General features: G+C 35.8%; 1 protein-coding gene across 1 annotated transcript in view; it reads left to right on the top strand.

Moving 5' to 3' along the window:
• Positions 1-20,771, top strand: part of CR1 (complement C3b/C4b receptor 1 (Knops blood group)) — a 166,865-nt gene extending 146,094 nt beyond the window's left edge. Inside the window, exons 55-61 of the mRNA XM_066254496.1 lie at positions 5,077-5,304; positions 6,272-6,448; positions 8,777-8,962; positions 11,070-11,093; positions 11,882-11,954; positions 15,135-15,326; positions 19,884-20,771. Of these exons, the coding sequence (XP_066110593.1) occupies positions 5,077-5,304; positions 6,272-6,448; positions 8,777-8,962; positions 11,070-11,093; positions 11,882-11,954; positions 15,135-15,326; positions 19,884-19,896 (893 nt within the window). The 3' untranslated portion in view covers positions 19,897-20,771. The remainder of the gene's footprint in view (positions 1-5,076; positions 5,305-6,271; positions 6,449-8,776; positions 8,963-11,069; positions 11,094-11,881; positions 11,955-15,134; positions 15,327-19,883) is intronic.
• Positions 20,772-21,755: the final 984 nt, after the last annotated feature.

Genomic DNA, 21,755 nt, shown 5'->3' with positions numbered 1-21,755 from the left:
GTGTTATTTGTTAATAAAATTATAGGGATTTCAAATGTACAATCAGATAATATTTTTGAAGTATATTTTATATACAATGTTGTATATATTTAAAGTGTACAATGTACTCATTTGAAACATTCATATATTGTAATATGGTTGCCATTGTAGCCATAATTAGTACCTCTATCTTGTTACAAAATTATTCTTTATTTTAAGTAGTTGGCATAATTAATTTCTAGTCTCTTTGCCAGTTTGATAAAAATAATTCAATATTATTGCTTATCTCCACTGAACTATGCATTATTTCTTCAGAGATTTTTTATAACTAGTTATAAATTACACACTTAAACAACATCTGTCCTGTTCTGTCATCCACCATTCTCTGGTAATGGCCATTTTATCTTCTGCTTTTACATGTTTGGCTCTTTTAAATTTCACATATAAGTGATATCGTATCGTAACTATCTTTCTCTATCTAACTTACATCACTTACCACAATGTGCTCAAAGTCCATCTGTAATCACAAATGACAGGTTCTCCTTTTTCATGGCTGAATAATAGTATAGTATATATGTCATATTATCTTTATTCATCCACCAATGAACACTGAGGCTGTTTTTAAATCTTGGCTATTGTGCATAGTGCTGCAGTCAACATGGGGGTGCATAATCTTTCAAGTTAATGTTTTAATTTTCTGTGGAAAAATATCCAGAAGTGAAATTCCTGGATTGTATGGTGGTTCTATTTTTAATTTTGAGCAACCTTCATACTGTATTAATTTACACAGTGGCTGTGTTAATTTACATCCCCACAACAGGGCACAAGGGTTCCTTTTCATTCACACCCTCACCAGTACTTGTTATCATTTGTCTTCCTGATAATAGCCACTCTAACAAGTTTTAAATTGCATTTCCCTGAAGGGTAGGAGTGTTGAACAATCTTTCATGTGCCCATTGGCCATTGAATGTCCTCTTTGAGAAATATGTTTTTAGGCCTCCTGCCCATTTTTTTTAAATCAAATTGTTTTTATTGCTGTTGAGTTGTATGACTTTTTTTATATGTTGGATATTACTTTATCCAATATATGATTTGCAAAATTTTTCTCTAGGCTGTCTTTTCTGTAGGTTTTTCACTTTGTTAATTTTTTCCCTTGCTGTGCAAAAGCTTTTAAACTCAGTGTGGTCACATTTGTTAATTATTGCTTTTAATATGTGTGCTTTTGGTGTCAGATCCAAGCCCACTATTGAAAAGCTCTTTTCCTACAATTTCTTCTAGAAGTTTTATAATATCAGGTCTCATTTCAAGGCTTTGAGGCATTTTGAACTAATTTTTCTGAGTGGTGTACAGTGGGTATTCAATTTTACTGTTCTATATGTGTTTCTCCAGTTTTTCCAGCACCATGTGTTGAAGAAACTATTCTTTCTCCCTTTGGTGCTCTTGGCTAACTTATTGAATATTTATTTGTTGACCATATAAGCAGGAATTTAATTCTGGGGTCTTTATTGTGTTTCACTTGTTTATGTGTCTGGTTTTTGTGCCAATCTCAAAGCATTTTTATTACTGTAGCCATATAGTCTAATTTGAAATCAGGAGGTGTGCTACCTTGAGCTTTATTCTTTTACTTTAGAATTACTTTGTATACTTACGGTCTTTTGAGGCTTCATAAAATTTTTAGGACTTTTTTTTACTATTTCTGTGAAGAATTCTGTTGCTATTTTGATGGAGATTGATTGCATAGAATCTATACATGGCTTTAAGTAGTATAGACATTTTAACAATATCACTTCTCCTGATCCAGGTACATGGTATGTCTTTACAAATATCTGTGTCTTCTTTAATTATTTTCATCAAATTCTTGTCATTTTCATGGCAAATATCTTTCACTACATTGGTTAAATTTATTCCTGAGTATTATTTTGATACAATTGTAAATGGAATAGCTTTCTTTATGCTTTTTTCAGATGTTTCGTCCTTTGTGTATAGAAATGCAACTGATTTCCGTTTGTTGATTTTGTATCCTGCAACTTTACTAAAATGATTAATTAGTTTTAACAGTTATTTGGCTGAGTCTTTGGGATATTTTATAAACAGAACCATATCATCAGCAAATAATGACAGTTTTACTTATTCTTTCCCAATTTGCATGCCTTTTATTTCTTTGTCTTGTTTAATCACTCTAGGTAGTACTTCCAGTACTAGATTGGATAAGAGTAATGAGAGTGGAAATCCTTGTCTTGTTTCTGATCTAAGAGAGAAAGATTTCCATCTATGTCCATTGTATATAATGCTAGCTGTGGCTTTGTGTTATATGTCCTATATTATGTTTAGGTATGTTCCTTCTATCACTAATCTGCTGAAGATTTTCATTATAAAAAATGTTGTACTTTTCATATGTTTTCTCTATATTTATTAAAACAATCATGTGATTTTTATTATTATGTGATTTTTATTTTTATTAATGTGAATTATTACATTTATTAATTTGCCTACATTGAAAGATCCTTGCATCCCATGGGTAAATTTCACTTATTTTTATGTGTACTTAAATTTTGTTTTCAAATATTTTGCTGATAATTTCTTTTTATTTAGAAATTAAACTGAATGGGGTGACATTGATCAATAAAAATACACAGGTTTTAGCCCTGGCTGGTTGGCTCAGTGGTAGAGAGTTGGCCTGGCATGCAGGAGTCCCTGGTTCAATTCCCGGCCAGGGCACACAGGAGAACCACCCATCTGCTTCTCCACCCCTTCCCCTCTCCTTCCTCTCTGTCTCTCTCTTCCCTTTCTGTAGCCAAGGCTCCATTGGAGCAAAGTTGGCCCGGGCGCTGAGGATGGCTCCATGGCCTCTGCCTCAGGTGCTAGAATGGCTCTGGTTGCAACAGAGCAACGCCCCAGATGGGCAGAGCATCACCCCCTGGTGGGCATGCCGGGTGGATCCCGGTCGGGCGCATGCAGGCATCTGTCTGACTGCCTCCCCGTTTCCAACTGCAGAAAAATACAAAAAAAAAAAGTACATAGGTTTTAGTATACATCCCTATAACATTTAACTTTTGATTAAATTGTGTGCTCATTAACCAAAGCCAAATCATTTTCCATCACCCTTGATAACCCCCTCCCACTGATAACCACTTACTTCATTTTTATCTATGTCCATGAGTCTCAGTTTGGCATCCTATCTATGTGTGAAATCATATAGTTCTTAGCTTTTTCTGATTTACTTATTTTACTTCGAATAATCTTCTCAAGGTCCATTTATGTTGTTGTAAATGGCAATGTGTTATCATTTCTTATGGCTGAGTAGTATTCCATTGTACATATGTACCACATATGAGAATTTGCTGAGACTTTTTGCATCTATATTTATTGGGGATATTGGTCTATAATTTTCTCATTTTGCTCTTAGCTGGGTGTGGTATCAGAGTAATACAATGCTGGCCTTGTAAAATGAATTTGGACATATTCCTTTCTGTTCAACTTTTTGGAAGAGTTTGAGAAGGATTTATTTAACTCTTCTTTGAATATTGCATAGAATTTATCAGTGAAGCCGTCTTGTCCTGATGATTTCTATGTTGGGAAGTTTTGAATTACTAAGTCAATCTTTTTATTGTTGTTGTCCTGTCAATATTTACTCTTTCTTCCTGGTTAAGCCTTGGTAAATTGTGTGTTTCTAAAAATTTATTCATTTCTTCTAGGTTATCCTATGTGTTGACAAATCATTATTTATAGTAAGCTATTATTGTCCTATATATTTTATAGTATCAGTTGTAATGTCTCCTTTTCCATTTCTAATATTTTAAATTTAAATCATTTTTTTCCTCAGTCTGACTAAAGCTTACAAGTTTTGTTTATCTTTTCAAAGAACCAGCTTTTAGTTTGTTGATCCTTTCTATTGTTTTACTGGTTTGTATTTCATTAAATCCCATTCTAGTTTTATTACTTATTTGTTTCTGCTAATTTTGGTCTTAACTTGTTCTTTTTCTAATCTCTTGAGGAATAAAGTTAGGCTGTTTATTTGAAATCTTTCTAATTTCTTATCTTGTGTTTTCCACTGTAAACTTTGCTCTTAGAAATGCTTTTCTTGCATCCCATAAGATTTGACATGTTTATTTTGATTTTTACTTGCTTTGAGATAGTTTTTCTTTCCAATTTGATTTCTTTTTTGACTTATTAGTTGTCCAAAACTGTTTTGTTTATTGTCCAGTTCTTGATATCTAATTTTATACCATAAGGTCTGAAAAATGATATGATTTGAATCTTCTAAATTTGCTAAGATTGTTTTATGCCCTAACAAATGCTCTATCCTGGAAAATGTTCCATATGTACTTGAGAAAAATGCATATTCTGCTTTTGGTAGATGGAATATATATCTATAGATACACACACATGCATGCACATATACACACATATATACACACACAAACATATATATGTATATTAGTTAAGTCCATCTGTTTTAGAGTATGATTTAATTTCAGCATTTCCTCATTTATTTTCTGCCTAGATGATCTATCCATTGCTAATAGTGGAGGTACTAAAGTCCCCTACTATTCTTGTGTTGTCTGTTTTTCCCTTTCACTTTGCTTGTATTTGCTTAACATATTTTGATACTCTTTTGTAAGATGCTTATATATTTAAGACTGTTATGTCATCTTGATGTATTGACCATTTTATCATTAAATAATTACTTTCTTTTTCTCTCATTATCATTTTTGGCTTGAAATCTCTTTTGTCTAAATGGCTATATTTGCCATCTTTGGTTTCCTCTTTCTTCATTTGCTATGCCCAAGACTTTTACTATGCTTCACGTAAAGTAGAAAATCACATGGTTGTTGAAAAGAAACAAATTAATTACCTTCAAATTGATTTAAATCTTGGCCAACTGAAGAGTCTTTTGAACTTTTGCAATAAACTGTAATTTTATTCTCACCTTCCTCAGTTTCTTCTAAAAAATGTTTTACATATTTAGATTCCACCCACCTTAGTTATATTATTATAGAAAAAATATATGTTCATAACACAGTTTCACAGCACCATTATTGTATAATCATTTGATTGAAACTCTAATGGAACTTAATGCTCTCGTTTTCTTTCCAGAAATCTTTTGTCCAAATCCTCCAGCTATTCTTAATGGGCACCACACAAGAACTTCTATGGGAGACTTTCCCTATGGAGAAGAAATATCTTATACATGTGACTCCCACCCAGACAGAGGGATAATCTTCAATCTCGTTGGAGAGAGCACCATTCACTGTACAAGTGACAGTCAAGGGAATGGGATTTGGAGCAGTGCTGCCCCTCTCTGTGAACTTTCTGATCTGGCTGGTCAGTGAACCCTTCCTCATTGCACCTCCCCAGATGGATCAGTGTATCTGAGCAAGAATATCAGTATTATTATCATGACCGTCATTTTATGTTTTGCAACATGACTTTGTTATGAATATCAGACATAGAAGGACCTGCCAGGAGAATAACAGATGATTCTAGAGGTGCTGCACTCTGCCCCAGTTGGTGGTACTCTGATAACCCTGCCTGCTAGGGTGAGAATGGTAGGATGGTGAGGAGAGGAGACAGTCGAAAGTGCAGAGAGTCATCGAGGCCCAGATTTTATACAGCATATTTTAAAAGCAATAAAAACAAAGGGCAATGAAAATATATGGTCATGCCATCTCTATTACCAGTTTTTATTCTAGATAGATAGTGTGCAGAACAGAATGTACATGTTGACGACTAGTTTTCTTCAGAATTGGTAATGCTATAGGAATAATTAGGAAGTCTGGTGTAGGCATTTGTACTCCTTTTGTTACTTCTAAGTGTTTCATGCAGTCCATTAATGCATTTTGTTGTCCCTTCAGGTTTCCTTAGCACAGGGAACTCAGGATGCCCCTGAAGAAGTAAAGTGGATGATTGTTCTTCTGGCCTCTGTAGATTATTTCTTTTCATATATTTCTAACTTTAAATGACAGTACCTGGCAAACAGATACTGCCTTTATGGCTCTGATTGTCCAAAGAAGTTCTGTCCTCCAGTGAGGACAGACAGCATTGAATTAGTCATGTTTAGATCCCAGTGGTACTCCTATCTGGTGCAGTCTGCAGGTAGAGAATACACATGATCCTATGTAAAGGCTAAGAGGTCTGTGTACAGAGAATTTGTCTTCCCACTGATCCACAAACAGTTAGTGCATTGAGATCTGTCTGCCTGGGTCTTCATCTGGCTCTATTAGTCAGAGATAGTATTAGATGTGTTGGCATGTTCATACTTCAGTGTTTAACTGTCTTTTCCTATTTTTAGTTTGCCCATCTCCACCCAAGATGCACAATGGCCATCATACTGGAGGACATGCATCTCCATATCTTCCTGGGATGAAAGTCAGATACACTTGTGACTCAGGCTACCTGTTGGTGGGAAAGGCCTTCATTTTCTGTACAAACAAGGGGACCTGGAGCCAATTTCAACATTATTGCAAAGGTATCTCTTATTCTTGCTGGGTTTTTATAAAAGACTGATGCATGAGGCTAATAAAGTTGAAAGACATCCTTTCTGAGAAGATGGGAAATGAATATCAATAGAGGAAGAGGAAGGCAGAACACATAGTAGATAGGAAGGCAGCCCAAATATCTTCAATTCTACCAAATAAGTAGGAAGAACTGATAGAATTTTTAGTCATATAATAGACATCAACCAATAATTTATAATGCTTTACATGCTTTTAACTAATAAAATATTTCAGCTGTAAAGGATCTCAGAGGGTTACAAGTGGTAATCATAAATATCCTTACGTGGTTAATAAGAGACTAGAAGCACTTTGTTGTGAGGACAATAGAAGTGAGATTGAGAGCAATTAATTCCAGAATTACTGGATGTGGAGTCTCACTATCATCTACTAGACCCAAAGTAAGTTGCTTATTTCCTCTTCCCTGGAACAAGTCCCAGGAATTATTTCCATTATTCCTGTCTGTGTTTTCAAAAATGACATATGACTTTAAAATCATTGTTGGCAATATTCTAAAAAGCTGCAAAATGTGGAATTACAAATTATATTCTATGACTACACATGGTACTGAGATCTTTACAAAAGTGATTTGTGTTAGCCTCCAGAAAAATCTGATGAGGTGGGATTGTTATTCTTGCTATCTTACCAAGAAAGAAATGCAGTGTAGAGAGATCCAGTAACCAGTGCATGATCTGCAGCTCAGGTGGTCCTAGGATTGGAACCCAACCAGTCCCTGCTTTTGAACAGTTCACTATAGTATTTCTTTTTAATGCAGCTTTATTTTTAACTTTTGACAACTGTAAGTTAAGTGATTTTTGCTTTGCTTGTTTTTCTTCTTTTTTCACTTTTCTCTTTTTATTTATTAATTTTTTTTAGAGAGGAGAGAGTGAGAGAGAGAGAGAGAGAGAGAGAGAGAGAAAGGGGGGGGGGAGCAGGAAGCATCAACTCTCATATGTGCCTTGACCAGACAAGTGCAGGGTTTTGAACCGGCGACCTTGGCATTCCAGGTCGATGCTTTATTCACTGCGCCACCACAGGTCAGGCCCCTTCTTTTTTCACTTTTGAAATACTATGCAAGGGAAGCCATGAAGTATTTCTAATATTAAGGATTAGTTAAGTTTACAGTTACAGTGGCTACCGGAATTTATGGCCTTCCTGACCTAAAAGTCCCAGAAAATCCTCCTTGGCCTCCTACCCCTCAATTTTAGACACAGAGTGGAAGTGGCCCACTACATAAGTGATTCTGCTTTGGTTATTTGCTAAAATGAATGGCACTTACAGAGTCCTTGTGGCTCTGCAGAAACCAAAAGCTCACTTCTCCTTGCTGTAGTTACAGAAGTAGGAAGAGTCAGGAAATAGTTCAACGATTAATTATTCAGAGTAAGAGTATGGGATAGTTGTCCTGAAAACAAAAGAATTATATTCTACTCTGGAAGCTGCTTTCTTTTCATTTAAGTAATAATAATTTTGTCTTAATAACTGTTTTTTTCAAACATGGCTTATTCATTCTCAATTTTTAGCCTTAACAAAATCATCTAGGAACCTGTTAAAAAGACAGTTTCTCATCTACATCCTCAACAACTTCAATTCTAACATTTTGAGTCAGGTCCACAGGTCTCTTTTTAACAAACCTATTGTAATATTCTGATGTAGAAAGACCACAGGATCATACTGTGAGAAATAGCACTTTACCTGGTTGGGTTTTATAAAGAAAAAAGGGAATTAGATTCTTACAACTGAAAAGAGAGCTTTGCTTAAATTGAAAAAGGTGTTGGTTGGGCAGCGAAAGAAAGCAAAATAAAGGTTGAGCTAAATGAGATAAAGGAAAGTAAGTAGAAAATTGATATTTTAAATTCAGAATTATGTTTAGTAACTTCTATGTCCAATATATAGAAATGAACTAGAAATAAGCATTTAATCAAGAGGTAAAAGACAGTGTTTTATTCCTAGATAGAGTTAATGTGATATTTCTATTTCCTTATGGTATGACACAGGTGGATCCAGGCTAGGGCATGGTTATCCTAACTCCTAATCTTTCCACAACTTTCTGGTTGCAGAGTTGTTCATAATTAAAAGTGAATTACAGAACATGTCATATTCCCTTAACTTACCTAAGAATATAAAGTCAGAGAACTTTAAATCATAAGATGTTGGGAAAGAGATTCAATGTTTCTTGATTAAAGACATGACCAATCTTTCCCCAAAGGGAAAATAGGATTGGGGTCATAGATCTTTCCATTACAACAGTTACAACTAATAGTTACAACAAAATATTAATTGCCTTCTGATTTTTCTAATTTCAGAGATAAAATGTAGCCTCCCAGAGCCTATGAATGGAATCCAGAAGGAGATGGAAATGAGTAAAAAATTTCAATATAGAGATAACGTAACCTTGGAGTGTAAAAATGGGTTTACTCTCGAAGGCAGTCCCTGGAGCCAGTGCCAGGCGGATGACACCTGGGATCCTCCTTTGGCCACGTGTATATCACGTAAGTGCAAGAGTAAGGATAAGGTTCTTCCCAGTCATGCTACTGTTCATTAATTCATTGACACTGTCTTCTAATATGGTGTGATATTTATGGCCAGTGGTAGAGCTAAAAAGTGCAGTAAGAGCTCCTAATTCTTCTCCAAGCCCTTCGCAATGAGAGTCAGGCAAGCCTTGCTCTCCTCATAGTCCTCAACTTATTCATTTCTTCTAGGGCAGTGGTCCTCAACCCCTGGGCCACAGACCAGTACTGGTCCGTGTGCCATTTGGTACTGGTCTGCAGAGAAAGAATAAATAACTTACACTATTTCCATTTTATTTATATTTAAGTCTGAACGATGTTTTATTTTTTAAAAATGACCAGATTCCCTCTGTTACATCCGTCTAAGACTCACTCTTGACACTTGTCTTGGTCACGTGATACATTTATCCATCCCATCCTAAAGGCTGGTTTGTGAAAATATTTTCTGACATTAAACTGGTCCGTGGCCCAAAAAAGGTTGGGGACCACTGTCCTAGGGGACTCCTCTGAACCTCTTTTGTCTACATCACTTTATTGGTGAATGCATCCCACAGTAAGGGTTTGTTTATAGCACAGGAGCCTTAAAAGTCCTGTGCACATCAGTGATAGAGCAGGCTTTCAAGAATGTTCTCAGCTTGAGTCAGAAAGCACCTTCCAAGTTGCTGAGATGTGTTGTTCGGTCTGCCTCGCTGCTGTAAGCTACAGGATTTCAAACTGGTACAGCTGGATTCAGCAGATTCAGAAATCGTGTAATTGAGCTCTGTAGAAGAGGATGATGTTAGATAGGAAATCCTATACCCTGAACTTGTACACATCAAGGAGCTGATAAGAAAAATTAATAATGGACAACTTAATCTAAGTTAGTTCTAGGCTTCCCCTACCCATTCTTATGATTATTATTTAAAATCATAACCAAGATTGTCCAAGATTTTTTATAGTTGATCCTTTAAACGTGCTAGCTAATCTGATTTACTAATAATATTTCTGAATTATAAACTTGAAACTCTTAATATCAAATTATATTGACATTGGCAAAAAGCTCACGGCCAGTCTGACAAAATGAATACCTGTAGAAGATTCTGGGGATGTGGCTGTGAGAGATAAGACAGTCACATGGTTGGGGGTGGGGGGGCCACCCGACCAGATATTAAAACAAATATAAAGCCATAATACATAAGGCACTTTAAATCAACACAAAACAGACTTCTTTAAATAAGTGGCACAAAATGCATATTAATAAAATAAAGGTTATTGTAAATAAAATTAAAAGCATCCCACATATGAAATCTAATAGTTGAGATATCATTAATCCACAAAGTAGAGATGATCATAATATAGGTAGCATTGAAACAAATTTAGAACCTTTCTTTTTATATGACAAAAAGTACCAGGTGTAATAAAGAGTTAAAGTTTTAAAAGTCAGTATAGAAATGCTAATGTAAAAAAATAAAAGAATATTTATCAAACTGCTGGAAGAAGGCCAAAACTTTGAACTTTTTGATATGGTAGAAAAAAATCACTAAAGGTAAGCAGATATTACTTACAGTTTAGGTATGTATTTCGGAATGTAAATAGGAAAGCAGTAGACAGATGAGAAATCTGTGAAAAATATAATGAAGAGTTAATAATGTTATCATACAAGTTGTGTTAGTGGTGGTTGTGGTGATAGTAATCAATGGTGATCGATGAACATATATTGAGTGCTTAATTCCACTGCTCAAAAACCAGATAGATAAGGAGAGTATAACTACGTAAAAACTTAGATACACGGCAACATGTATCAGAAGGAAAGGTACCAAAGCATTAAATGCTAGTAGAATAATGCATGATATTTTTCTTTTGTTCTGTTTTATACATTTTTTTGCTGTAGTTCTTTTAATTTTATAATAACATGGTAAGTTAAAAGGAAAAAGAACCACTGAATACACAAGATAAAATGAGATTGAGTAAAACATAGTTTTTTTTATATTAGAACAAAATTGGACTGCGTTATGATAAAAATTAAAATAAGTTGTCACTGGCTGAGGGCTCGTGTTTAATCATGTTGAGTGCTAGACTGATGCATTTGTGACCTTTGTCTTCCTTTTAGGCTCACGTAATGCTTTAATTATTGGTAAGTTTTGTAAAGGGTTTGCTGAGAAACTTTAGCATCTTTAACAGTAAGTATCCCCTTATAATGAATAAAATGTAAAAAGAGAGATAAAAATATCTTACACTGAAATTTCATTTAGAAGGAAAATAGTCTAAACGCGGGCCACATTGCAGCAAAACTGCTATCTTCATATGCATGCAGAGGAAGTGTCCTCTATCAAAGGTTCTATACTATCTTTGAAACATTAAAAATGACCAGTCATTCATTTTATTTTATTTTAGCTGGAGAATACAATGTAGGATATTCTTCAGGATGGCAGTCGTGCCCACTTGAATAAATTGAAAGCCCCCAAAAGCAATTTTCTAAGCCCTTTTCTGTCATCTGCGTATTTAAGAGGAATAGTGCTATGATAGTTTGTTTCAGAGGGAATTGGCAGATCTGCCATATAGAATAACTCTTGCCCCGTATAGTGTCTTATACAAGAGACATGAGCAGGGCCCTGGAGAGCTGGAGCCCAGGAGCCCCAGTGCTGTTCTCACATACTTCTTGAAAGGTTGCTGTTGGACTAATGGTTAGAAAACTGCTCGGCTCACTCCTTATCTATATAACCCTGTAGTAGTAGCACTAATGCAATAGATTAAGCAGAGTGAACATCTTAAAGGTAGGCTGTGTCGGTGTTTATTAAACCAGAATTTAGTTACATTTTAAAAAATTATTGGCAACCTCTAGAGAGACTAGAGGTTAAGATAGAGTTTAAAACGCACAGGTTATATTTTCCATGCATTCAATTACCTTATTTTACTGCCTAGGCACGTCCTTTGGTGTGATTTTTATTATAATCATCACTGTTTCCTGTTGGATGATTCTAAAGTGCAAAAAAGGGTCAGTACACCCATATTCTCCTGGAAAATGCCTATTACTATACTTGCCTTGCCTTGGAAGCCAAAGAGAAGTAAATAAAAACCTCAAAAGAAGAAAAGTATTACGTAAACAAATGCAGTAATCCTTATAAAGAAGGCCTTTGGTGCACATTATGCACAGAGAAGTATTCACACTAAAAGAAATATATATTTGATATTAAGAACACTTCTTTTTAAAGCTTAGAATTTTAAGAAAGACTCAAGTTTTACAAAAGAGACAATAGGCAAAAAAAATTTTTCTAATGATGTTAATGAGGTAGTTGGTATCCAGTTTTGTTGAGATATTCTCGACTTCTACCTTTACACACAGACCCTAATAAGGCACTAGAGCAGGGGTCCCCAAACTACGGCCCCGCGGGCCACATGCGGCCCCCTGAGGTCATTTATCCGGCCCCCGCTGCACTTCCGGAAGGGGCACCTCTTCCATTGGTGGTCAATGAAAGGAGCACATTGACCATCTCATTAGCCAAAAGCAGGCCTATAGTTCCATTGAAATACTGGTCAGTTTCTTGATTTAAATTTACTTGTTTTTTATTTTAAATATTGTATTTGTTCCCATTTTGTTTTTTTATTTTAAAATAAGATATGTACAGTGTGCATAGGGATTTGTTCATAGTTTTTTTTTATAGTCCGGCCCTCCAACGGTCTGAGGGACAGTGAACTGGCCCCCTGTGTAAAAAGTTGGGGACCCCTGCACTAGAGGTTAGATAGCATGCCGCACTAGTACACATATCTCAGGCTGCCAGAGAAGACGGGAGACTGCACCAGGTATTAACAAAATAAATCTTTTATAAATACCATTTACCTTTTAAAGTTACAAAAACTTTGCAAAGATTAAGATCTAAATAAAGAAGCATTTTTGATTAAGAAGAGAGCATACACAGGTTTTGTGTTAGTGGATTTAATTATAATAAAATCATTGAAGTCTAAGGCAAAGAAATCAATGCTATAAGCTAAATTAGCAAATTCTATACTGATGAGAAACAGTTTATAAATGTAGATGAACAGTTTTCTAAACAAAAGCATTAAAAGATTTAAGTTGTAACATTTCACAAAGGATTCCATTGTAAATTCTTTTTAAGATTTTATTTCAGAGAGAAGAGGAGAGGGAGGGAGGGAGGGAGGGAGGGAGGAGAGAGAGAGAGAGAGAGAGAGAGAGAGAGAGAGAGAGAGAGAGAGAAAGAGAAAGAGGAAGAAGCATCAACTCCCATATGTACCTTGACCAGGCAAGTTCAGGATTTTAAACCAGTGACCTCAGGATTCTAGGTTGATGCTGTATCCACTGCACCACCATAGGTCTGGCTCCAATGAAATTTTTTAAAAGTAGAATACCACAGCAGAACATTTTGCAAATAATCTAGTCATTTCTTTCTCCTTTCTTTGAAATCCTCACACTCTATTGATTTATCTCTTATGTTCTTGGTTTCCAAAGTGGTCCTCACCTGAAAGTGAGCTCCTGTGAGCAGGGACCACTTATAGGCACTCCAAATCATTTTTATTTTATGATTTTTACCTCTACTTACACAGTAGTCAACATAATAATGAGAATAGCAACAGCTAACATATTTGTTTATAAAATACTTTAGCATTTATTGTCTTCTTTCGTCCTCAAAGCAACTCTGTGAGGTAAGTACATACAGAAATGTCATCCCAAAGTGGGGAAGACTCTGAGATTCAGAGAAATTCAGCGACTTGCTTAAAATTATACCAGGAAGAAGTTGTTAAGAGTTAGGGTTTTAGTCCCAATTATCTGACTCAGAATCTTGAAACCATGTGGCTATTCTGTTGATAATCCAGAACTGCTTATAATACAAAGCTGAAATATTTCCTTTTTCTTTTTTTCACATATACTTTCTCTCCCCACCTCTATATAGTAATTGGATCTGTTTTAGCTATTCAGGTATATTGAGCCAGTATCCTTCTGTAGAAAAATACACAATCTCTCATAACCACCATTAAGTAACTGGACAGCCATTCGTTCAACATACACTCACTAAGGTGGTATTCTCTCACACCCCTTGTACCACTCATCATCCATGACGACTTGGAGGCTATTACTCTTCTAACCATGTAATCACTCCTCCTTGAAAGCCCATCCCACCTCAATGAACAACCCTTTTCTTCCTCATGGATCTCAGGTTTGCCCTTCCTCATCCTCTGGAAACTGTGGCTCCTGACTTAGTCTGCTTCTTTGCCCCAAGTGGTGTCCTCACCTATTTTCCATGAGAGGGTAAAGAGCGGGTAAAGAGGAAGTAGTGGAAAGTGGTACAGCGAGTTTGCCTTTTGTGCTTCCATTCTTAGGTCCCAGAGACCAATGCATATGGGAAATCTAAAGGAACTGGTAGTATTTATCATTTCATTTATGTAAAATGAAGTGCTCATTAAATAACCCCCAGAGGCAGTGAACATATCACATAAGACCATGGGCTTTGCAAATACAGTAATGACTGTGTTCATACTCCTTCACCAGCTTTGAAACCCTGGGCAAGATGCTTAATCTTTCTAAAGTTCTTGCCTAGAAAATAGAGATAATGATTGTTCTTACCTCACCTTAACACAGTGCCTCAACATGATGAAAGTCAGAAATGTTAGCTATTGTTTTTTATATGATATGTGACTATTATGATTGACATTTGAAAGTGATTAAATACTTATTTTACTGTCAGTTCTCATATACCTTCATCACAACTGCTCCTTTCTATACTCTAAGGATTGTACAAAATACAGAACATAAATCTTCACTATCAGGGAAAAAGGAAGCCTTCTGTAAAAGTGCAGTGCAAAGCCATTTACACTGTGCAGCTTAAATGTCACAATCTTATTGTAGCAATATTTACTAGTCAGTATAACTTTGGGCATAAGGAAATGTGTTGTTCTGAGGCATGAGCACTAGTCTATAAGCAGTTTAGGGTTCAGATACAATATATAGAATGGCTTTAGTGTTATTTCCTAATCCCAGGTTTTAGTTAGTCTTAAAAAGTGTGACTTGGTTATATTTTTCTTTTTATATAACTTACAAATTTATGAGAAATGTGAGGCAAATTATGTTCTAAATTTAAAAATGAAAGCTAGTAACTTCTTTCAAAGCTAAAATGTATATAATTAAGTTATTTTTCTCATTTTTTCCTCCCCTGCAAAGTAGCAGGACTACAGATGAAAAACCTAAAGAAGTGAATATCCATTTAAATCCCCGAGAAGGCAGCTGTGAGCTTGCTCAAAGTCTGCAAACAAATCAGGAACATAGCAGGTACCTTATACATAAATTGATTCAAAATATTTTCAACATCTCAAATATCAAAAATGGACACAGGATTTGCATATGGTATTGCACCAGGTAGGTCACGGATAATGAAGGTGTTTGAAAGTACTTCAGGCATTGGACACACCAGTGTTGCTCTCTTTTTTTGCTAATTGTTTCCAGTGGTTTGCAATGAGGACTTGGTTAGTGTTCTGTACAGAAACTATTCTGCAGAGCATTCCTATATTTTTGTACATTTATACTATGAACCTTTGACAAGTAGTAAGCTTTTCTTCTCCTAGTGCAGGGGTCGGGAAACTTTTTGGCTGAAAGAGCCATGAACGCCACATATTTACATATTTTAAAATGTAATTCTGTGAGAGCCATACAATGACCCATGTACATTAGGCATTATCCAATAAAAATTTGGTGTTGTCCCGGAGGACAGCTTTGATTGGCTCCAGTCACCCACAACACAACCATGAACATGAGCGGTAGGAAATGAATGGATTGTAATACATGAGAATGTTTTATGTTTTTAATATTATTATTTTTTTTATTAAAGATTTGTCTGAGAGCCAGATGCAGCCATCAAAAGAGCCATATCTGCTCATGAGTCATAGGTTCATGACCCCTGTCCTAGTGGAACCCAAGCATTTGCCACTTGGGTGTGCCCCTGAGTTCTTCAGCTGCCCTTAAATGTGTACAGTGCAGACTTTCACTTCCCCTCTCCCCTGCTTTCCGACTGTCACTGAATTCTGTCCCTCAGCTGAACTCCAGTGACTGTTCTCTCCTTTCTGTCCTCCTCCCCTTAGGCTGGTTATGGTGGTTTATCCCTTCTGTCCACCTAGTCCAGTAGCCCAACCACAAACTGTTGTGTAAATGTTCAGCTGTTTGTCAAAGGTTTGGGTGCAAAGGGAAATTACATACAACCCAAAGTGGCACACACATTGCCCGCAACATTTTCACACTACAGCAGGATTGACTACAGTAATTGTCCCCATCTGAGGGAGATGCTTTCTTTTTTTTTTTTTTTTTTAATAAATTTTTATTAATGGTAATGGGATGACATTAATAAATCAGGGTACATATATTCAAAGAAAACATGTCTAGGTTATTTTGTCATCAAATTATGTTGCAAACCCCTCGCCCAAAGTCAGATTGTCCTCCGTCACCCTCTATCTAGTTCTCTGTGCCCCTCCCCCTCTCCCTAACTGGGAGATGCTTTCTAACATTGGACGGTGAAAATGGTGTAATTTTATGGAGTCAACTATAAAAGCATTTCACAGGACTCACATGTGGAGGAAATGAGGCTTTCACAGTAAGACTTCTTTGGGGTTGAAATAGAAGGCTGCCCGCCCACAGGTTTCCAGCATCTCATCTCTGTCTGTCCCACCATGGAAAAGATCCAATCTTGTCTTCATTAAGCTCAATATAAAAACCAAAGTCCAGATATTCTACACCAGGGTTTAGTCCATATAAAAGCTTAATTCGTCCAGGTGCTGTGTTGCTGCACCCAGGTCCACACTCAGAGTCTGTACTTGGAAGACCACGTGACTGCCAGACCACACAGCATGGCTGCTTGGAGAAGTCGGGAGCAAACTGGGTGACCCAAGCGATAGAAGGCAGAAAGAAAGGCTTTCTTTGTTAAGCTTGTGTTTATATTTTCAAGCTAGAAAGGACTAGCTGTTCTTTAAACCAATCAATCAGTTTCTTCAAGTTTTGTTCGCTTGCAGTGGTTCCTCCCACTAACCAATCAGATCCTTCTTTTAGGGAAACAGGCCTCCATGGGTGCCATCTTGATTTCCACTGTGCATGCCTCAAAGAGGAAGCACAGAAGCACCTCCCCCCATAGTCTGGGGGTGAACCAGCTGTATTCTGGGGAGCTGAAAATAAAACCGGATTTTTCTTTCCACATAGGGAAGGGAAAGGGTGTTAATCCCTTTAGTGGGGTGATTCTCTGGGGTTTCCAGAACTGTGAATGCTAATGTCTAATTTCCTTTACTCTATTTTTTAAAAATTAATATTTAGCTACCTACCTACATTAACACTGAGACTCACAGTGTGGATTCCTAATAGTGTGGGTAGTACTGAACCCCATAATATGTGCTATGTTTATTCCTATACATACATACTTATAATAAAGTTCAAAGACATTTCCATCTTAACTATGCACTTATCACTCACTGTGGCCATGAGTTTTACAATCTGACAGCAAAAGTAGCACAAATTTCTTTTACCTTCTTTATAATTTCATGCCTAAAAGATTTGTTTTTATAGTAGATCTTAGCAAACTCAGAATATGATTTTTTTTCTGAAGTAAAAAACTTTCATCTTTTTATTTAAAGAAGCACTGTATAGCTTCCCTTTGGCATATTGAATAGCCAGTAGCAGTACCTTGCACTTTGGGGCCATCAGTAAGTGAACTAAAGGTCACTTGAATACAAGCACTCTGACACCATGATGATAGTCCATCTGACAACCTAGATGGCTACTATGTGACTAGTGGGCAGTGAGCATATAGATGTGGATGCACTGGACAAAGATGATTCACATCCCAGGTCGACTGCACAAGATTTTATCATGCTACTCAGAATGGTATGCAATTTAAAACATATAGGTAGTTTATTTCTGGTTTCCATTTAATATATTCGGACCAAGGTTGACTGTGCATGACTGATATCATGGAGAGCAAAACCGTTGATGAGGAGAGGGCACTACTGTAGATGCCATAAGACAGAGATTGAGTGGTCCACGAAGTCAAAATACTTACTATCTGAAGTTTAAAATTTATTGAAGCCTAACTATATGACACTATGAGGATTTTCTCACTGGCTAAGTACTCCTTTAGGCCTTGATTTTCACCCATTTCCCAGGGTTCTCTCACATTCGACATTTGTCCCATTTGTTCAGATCTTTAATGTAGTCTCAGGACTCCTCATTGTAAGCCTTGGTTTCCTTGTAAATTCAAAACTCCATTTTTCTTTATCATATAGAGCAATTCTTCCAGTCCTTCTTGACTCGGGCTATGCCCAGGAGTCTTAAATTTTTCTATCCATAGGACCCTCAGGGCATTTTCAGAAACAAATGCACAAAAAGCTCTAGAAGAGGATTAGGCTTCTATAAAAAACAGAAAAAATTCTCCCCGTTATTTAGTAAATTTCCTTTCTTTTTTTCTTTTAAAGATAATATGTGCTCTTTATTGAAAACATAAAAAATACTGAGAAATATAAAAGTTAAAAGAATACTGGTAACATCCTCCACCCAGTGGTTAGTATTGTTAAGCTACATTGCATATTATAATACATTTGCAAGGTTATAGTTTGAGATTATATTGATCTAGTTTTGGTTTCATCAAATGACAAACATTCTTCTCATTGTTACAAATTATATTTACTGTAAATACATTCCACAGTATTCTACATTTCCTTTGTCATTTTTTACTTATTAACTCTACTGCATTATTCACTTGTTTATTCATTGATTCTACAAACATTGATCAGTATCTTATAATGTACCATACATTGTATTTATGTGTTTTCTCTTCCATGATAAATCAACTTAATGAGAAAGAACAATATTTTTAAAGTTCACCATTTTTTTCAATATAGACTTAATCAAATGAGAGTGTTAAGTAAATATTTGAGAATAAATTTACCTAAGTTTTATTTATTCTCAACATTTTGGAAACTATTTTTTTTTACATTAAGTTGCATCTTAAATTGTGTTCATTGACTATTGGCCACCTTTTAATAAAAAAGTAAGAATTACTAAATTTATACCAATTTTTAAGATTGGAATTTTGACTATAGGTATTCTACAGGAGAAAGGTAATCATTTGTGGCAACATCTTATAGACAAGGAAGGAGTTAGAGTCTGCAGCAAGCTGAAAACTCAGGCCAGGTACCAGGTTATGGGGTGATGTAGTTTAAGAGGCACTCTTCAAAGGCATGGGCACATGTTGGAACACATGGGAATGCTCAACAATAATACAGTTGACATATGATGCTGGTGACACCTGTGAGCTAGAAAGAGAACAATGATGAGCGGTCAGATAGCAGTAATTACTGGGAATGTCGGGTGAACTGATGGGCTTTATTGGGAGTCTGTCCATTTGTGACAAGAAAGTGTTCCTGGCCTTAAGAAAGAAGAGAGGCTTCAGCATGGCCAAAAAAGCATTTGGATACCTTAGACTATACAACACCTCCTCTCAATCTTGATTTTGGTAAGGGGAAGACCTGCTACCTGAAGCTGCCCTCCTCCAAACTATCAGCTTCTGTCTACTTTCCCTGCCACCACCATGGTTCAGAATACAGACTCAGAGAAAGAGTTTGTGTGTTATGAGGAATCTGTATGATTTCTGAGAAGAGGCTCTTTGTATTTAGCTGCTCAACTCTGAGAACACTTTTTCTTTTACAAAAGAAAAAATGGGGAATGTTCATTAACCTCTTTCTTATCTACTAAGAATCTCAATTTATACATTACTGTCTTGTACCCTACATAGCAATCATAAAAAATGGCAATAAACACTTCTTTTAAACTTGTAATTTATATGTAACGTCAACATCAGCATCATGATTATCAACATATAAATTTTGAGTAGTTCAGTGGTTCACCATGCTGTCATCTAAATAAAAATTTCTGTTATTTCAGTGTCTTTCCTTGACAAAATACTATAAAGCTGGAGAATGCCTCAAATTAAAATGATCATTGGAAAGGAGCCAATTCATTTCAACAGAATAAGATCTAAGACTCAAAAAATCTTTGAAGTGACTTCACACAGATGCAAACACGTGCATTTGAAGACGCTGATGCTCTCCCCGTGCTGAGGAAGCTCCCTCCTCAGTGTGGGTTCTATCACTCCATCGCCCTCTTTCCTTGTGCTGACAGCACACACCATGTAGTCAGGAGAAAGACTGTGCTTAGGATGTGTAAATAGTCTCAATTTCTCAAAGGAAAGAGGTGTCATCTAGAATTTCTGTTTCTAAGTTTGTCGTTTATCTTATTTTTAATTGTTTATATAGATGAAACTTGAACAGTGGGAAGGTCAAGAAGCACCATCCAAATTAAAAAGCTGTCTCTGATCCGTTGTTTGTTGAATCTTGGATATGAAATCCTAGGATATGGAGAGCCAACTGTATATTTCTTGAAAATATCTATATATAAGTGGACTCCTGCAGTTCAAATTCATGTTTTTCAAGGTTTAATTGTAATATGGGATGGACTTATTAAGGAGAAGTTGAAAAATGCAGGAGAGTATGAAAAACAAATAAGTCACATATAGTTATACTACTCAGTGATAACCACTGTTAATATTCAAATTCACTCCCTGCTAATCTTCCTTAGTATATGTTTTTAAACATACATATGTCTTTCTTTCTTACATGCTTTCTTTTTTGTTTATAGAGAAGAATCCACTCCTTTTAGACAGACTGGTGTAAAATTTATGCTATATCAGATTTCACTTTCTTAAAGAAAATTAAGCAATTTCTGTTTTTTCAAAGCTCATCTAGTGATTATAGGAAAGATGGGTTAAGAATATTCAAGAGAAATGTCTGAAAAAATAATATTTAGGATATTTCCTAAGCTCTATTTCAAAAGTACTCTGTACTGTATTCTGTTTTAAAATTATACTAAAATTTCAATAAAAGAATAATTTTATATAAAAGTTACCAGCTTACTTTTGAATAGATTCAGAATACACTAAATCTACTAAGAAACATGACTGTTAAGAATTTATCAAATTAATGAACATCTATCGACACATTCTCAATATATAGTCCAGAATCCCTAAAAAATCCACATCTTTATCGAATAAAAATTTATTCTTTATATAATGGACCATGCTGATGGTCTATAGAAAATATGAGAATCTTTCTGGATATTTAAGAATAGATTTGCATATGACTACTGCTAACCTCTGTGTAATTCTTATTTTAATACTTGCTTTTAAAGAGTATTCTGCCACATTTATGTGGATAAATATAAACTGGACATCAACAAGAAGTTCAATTTAAAATAATGCAAGAGAGAAAAACAGTATAATCAAAAAGTCAACTGACAAAATGGGAGAAAAAATTGCAACATATCATAGCAAAGGCTAATGGGTTTAATTGACAGCTATTAATTCAAAGACCAACCCTCCTCCTCCTCTCCCCAAATAGACAAATGATATATTTATCCAGGTAACACCCACAAAAAATAGGTAAGCAGGCTACAGATACATTAAAAAAAAAAAAGCTCACTGGTTGGCTTAGTTGGAACATTAGAAAATCTCTATTTTTTCTTGGGTTTCAGAAGTAGTAATTTTTAAAAGACTAGAAATGAACTGTTCAAGAATTAACCTGGTTTAGAATTAAAAAATCCCAATCCATGAGATATTCTCTTTTTTTTTTTTGTATTTTTCTGAAGCTGGAAACGGGGAGAGACAGTCAGACAGACTCCCGCATGCGCCCAGCGGAGATCCACCCGGCACGCCCACCAGGGGCGAGGCTCTGCCCACCAGGGGACGATGCTCTGCCGCGA

The sequence above is a fragment of the Saccopteryx bilineata genome, chromosome 2 (assembly GCF_036850765.1).
Source record: "Saccopteryx bilineata isolate mSacBil1 chromosome 2, mSacBil1_pri_phased_curated, whole genome shotgun sequence".
NCBI classification, from domain to species: Eukaryota; Metazoa; Chordata; class Mammalia; order Chiroptera; family Emballonuridae; genus Saccopteryx; species Saccopteryx bilineata.
This window is presented reverse-complemented; position numbering and strand designations above follow the sequence as displayed.